Consider the following 3,929-nt stretch of genomic DNA (forward strand, 5'->3'; position numbering starts at 1 on the left):
CCTTTTTTTTGTTCATTTCCTGGACAAGTAATGAGTTCATTTTGGATCCTAGCAGTAACCGGCCAAAGAACTAGTAACGTGACTCACCACTCCCCAACTATTTCCATACAAATTGTCATAAATTTGATACATATCTCAGCCACAAATTATCATAATAAATTTTATAAGTAATAATTTAAATTCCTCTACTAAATGTATTATAACTAACTAACTAACTTAACCTACTTCACCACTCTCTCCGGCCACTTTGCACTACAGGCCAATTTAGTAACCCTTAAGTACCTCGAAGACAAACAAGACAAACAAAAGGCAGGTACTACAAACACGCTCAAACTTCTTCCGAAATTCTTCGATTATATTCCGCAAAAAGAATTGCTTACCACTGCCATTTGCGATCCAAGTATGCCTCCCTGGTTCTGAGGCCCGCATGCAGGGAGACACATATCATACACCCAACTTCCACGGGTTAAAGCATATTTATGGTTTGATTGGCATGAATTCTTTTGGAAGGATTGTCTTGCAACCCTGTCTTTGTTTCCTTACCGCATGTTCTTAAGCAAAACATTTATTGTTAGGGGACAGAGAATCTGCTGGAATCCCATGTTATAATTTTACGACGCCTCCGACAATTGTTGCATCATGCCAGGATATATTTCGTTTGGCGGTATTGAATTGGCAGGCTTATCACGCTTGTTATCGCTCTCTCTGATATCTCAAATGTTTATTTCGTCTACAGCTGTCAACACTGTCAACACTGTCAACATTACAATATCCGATTAAAAGTGGCTTTGTTCTATTTGTGCCATACAAGCGCAGTACAAATGATCCTATTCTTAAAGTACAAAGGGAAATGTTCCTTTCTTTTCCTTTCACTGTTTCGTATCAATTCACTTGACGCTTCGCACATTTGTTTTTATAGCAAACCTTGGTCAATCATTTTCCTTGCGAACAACACCTTCATATCGAACATTTTTGCCTCTACTACCGGCCCCGACGCTTTGTAGCTGGAAGTACTCTGTCCTTCATTGAACAATTACGGTTTCATTCCATTTATTCCTTGCCCTAACATTTCCCAACTCTGTCCAAAATGCGTCATTTTATAATCACCTTTCTTGTGGGATTCATTGGTTTGGTGACCGCGTCCACGGAGTCTGCACGACAATATTGTGGCCCAGGATATGAAATGTGTGTTGCACGAGGTTCCAGTTCAGTTTCCCCTCCTTCCATTGGTCCAGACATGCGAAAACTCTTCGTCTCCGTGATAGAGTCGGTTGATGTTACAAATCCATGGAAGAGAGGAACGACCGAGCGTGATGATGCAGTGCCGCGTGCCGAATTGCCAGGCCTTTGCTGTAGGTGCTCTCTAATATACGAACTTGATCCCACACGGATTCGTCACTTACAATACTAACATCCTCCCGACACAGGCAAGAATGGAATGGAATGCCGGCTCTTTAAAAACTATCAGACATCCTTCTGCTGGGTATGTGCTTGAACAACTCAATATCATTTCGCTTGTATCCTTACATGTATAAATAAGAGGGCGTGGCAATCCTAACATAAGCTAGGATCGATTTACAACAAACTTCTACCTTATCGATGGCTCCTATGGGAGTATTCTGACTGGGATTTACAACAATTCTGGCGACATTGTAGATCTGATCTCGGGAAAATATACACGCTCTAACGGCGAAACAGGAAATATCTACGCTGGCGACGAAGCCTCTAAACCTAATACTAGCACAATGGTGCTTCCTCCAGCTTGGACAAGCAAAGGTGTCGGAACTGCCATTCCAGGGAGCGAATTAGGAGGTGGAGCTACATACACAACCACCATCGCTGACACTACCAAGGGACCTGGGACTATTCCGCTGTCAACACCTCCAGCAACAAATACGCTTACCACGACAGGGCCAGGTCCAAATGCAACAAGATCACCGTCAACGGCGACGGGGGAGAAGATAGCAACTATCCCTGCAATTAAAAGGACATTCTGGCCTATTTTGATGTTTATGGCGTTTGTGGGTTTGTAGACGAACATTGAAGTGACTCCCTTTACCAGAAAGCAAAATTATTTCAAACGTTTGGCATCGCATTGAGTATCATGTTGCTTTCAGAGCTGACTAAATTTGGATCCCTCTTGCTCATGTCTTCATAGATGCAAGCCCAGAAGCTTTGGTCGTCGGCAGGTGTGATTCTAAATACGTCGTGGAATTCACATTGCAATGCAAAGAAAACAATTTTTACCTAAGTTCCTTATTTGTATTTGTTGTTAACGGTTTGTTATGTTCATCTTCATCCTCGCCACCAACAAACTGTGGATTTCGGGAGTAACATGGAGACTACATATATACGAGCACCAAAGGAAGTATGACGACAGGAAACCTTACTCTACATATAGGTTTATGTTCTGGATCTGTTCCTCGACTTTCTAGCCTAATATCGTTCTACCCAGCTGAACAGCATGTGGTTTTCACGCCAAACGGGCTGGAAAATGCGCTACCTAAAACTCATCATATCGGCCATGCTAGTTACTCTCACGCAATCATTGCCTGCCAACGCGTCTGCGATTGAGACTCTAAAGAAGAGGAAGGTATGTTGTCCATTTTATCTCGGTAACTTGCGAAGGGCTATTTGTTCTGAACGCCAGCGGCAAGCGTTGCTGAAAAGCTTTCCCATTTAACACAAGTCGACATGAACCATTCAAAATGGCCTGCGACTGTGCGGCTCTCATCTCATAGACCATCATCTTATGCGGAGCTATTAGCAAGAGAGAGTTAAAAATGTGTCATCTAGGTTTCCTACTTTATCGGCCCAAACCAAACCAGCGTAGAGGGTTTCATCCCGGAGGGTGTCTGTGAAAGTTTCAACATCATCTTGTACGCCGATTTTCTCATTTATTGGAGACAAAAATAAAAGCATTGCACTAATATCTGTATCTACTTACCTAGTACCGGAGTCAGTGGCTCGCTTGATATTCCATATGGGACATATTGCAATATCTATGAGTGTGTCCCTCCAATATCCTCCTCGATCGTCCTCGTCATATTCGTAAAGTCCGCTAATAATGTATCGAACCGGTGCTCTGAGTATTCAAAAGCTCGATGAATTGCACTGGGAGTTGGATCTTTCAGCTAGCCAGCCCGGGGGTTGATGACCTCTCGGCAAATCTTGTCCCATACCTTATTCCGCTGTCCATAGAATGTTTCGAATATGGAAGCTGGTAGGAGTGGAGCGGTGGACACAGGGTAAGGGAGGAGTGGGACGGTAATCGCGGGTTAACAATGGTGAGCTTGTAGCTAAAGCCTCCTGTTTTTGAGTACGTAACCAATTAACATGGCGCTTGATACTTTGTAGGAACACACTCAACACTCTTCTATTCTCCCAGCCCTCACTCTCTTGGTTAAATTGTATGCATTGTACTCCCGAAAAGCAACTTCTACCGTCGATCGGTAATGGCGAAGTGATGTGATTTTTTTTTTTTTTTTTTTTTTTTTTTTTTTTTTTTTTCTTTTTACAGATTTGCATAGGGGTTCCATGGGCAGTTTCATCATTAAGGTCAGTCACGCCAGCCTTATACTTCTGTGGTCAAAAATACGTAAGTAGCTGATACAAATATTATAGCATCAAACCTATGGAGTACGTACTAAACTCAGTCGAGGATCATTAATTTGGTCTGCAACAGGAATTCCGCATGCTCCTCCTTCCCCTCAAGCAGTTATGTTGATTGTTGGGTTGGGAAATGGTTATGGTTAGTTAACTCACACTCCGAAAAATCCATTTTCTTTGTTTTCCAACTATTGACAACTGCGTGAAGGACAGTTAGTCAACTCGCGAGCCGTACTCGACTCCCGCCGACCAAAGAAGGGGATTCTTTTTCTCCGGTCACTGCTCTTGAAAGTGCATATAAAAGGTCTGGTACCTGCTGG

General features: G+C 42.9%; 1 protein-coding gene across 1 annotated transcript; it reads left to right on the top strand.

The window, feature by feature from the left end:
• Positions 1-1,237: 1,237 nt before the first annotated feature.
• HCAG_08613 (predicted protein) lies at positions 1,238-3,670 on the top strand (the record flags this gene model as incomplete). The annotated part of the gene is made up of 9 exons (XM_001536242.1): positions 1,238-1,352; positions 1,428-1,483; positions 1,569-2,025; positions 2,159-2,189; positions 2,464-2,593; positions 2,797-2,879; positions 2,952-3,051; positions 3,358-3,410; positions 3,625-3,670. 9 exons carry the CDS (start codon positions 1,238-1,240, stop codon positions 3,668-3,670), a joined length of 1,071 nt encoding a protein of 356 aa, XP_001536292.1.
• Between the last annotated feature and the right edge of the window lie 259 nt (positions 3,671-3,929).

The sequence above is a fragment of the Histoplasma capsulatum genome, genomic scaffold (genome assembly GCF_000149585.1).
Source record: "Histoplasma capsulatum NAm1 scaffold_12 genomic scaffold, whole genome shotgun sequence".
In the NCBI taxonomy this organism is placed as follows: Eukaryota; Fungi; Ascomycota; class Eurotiomycetes; order Onygenales; family Ajellomycetaceae; genus Histoplasma; species Histoplasma mississippiense.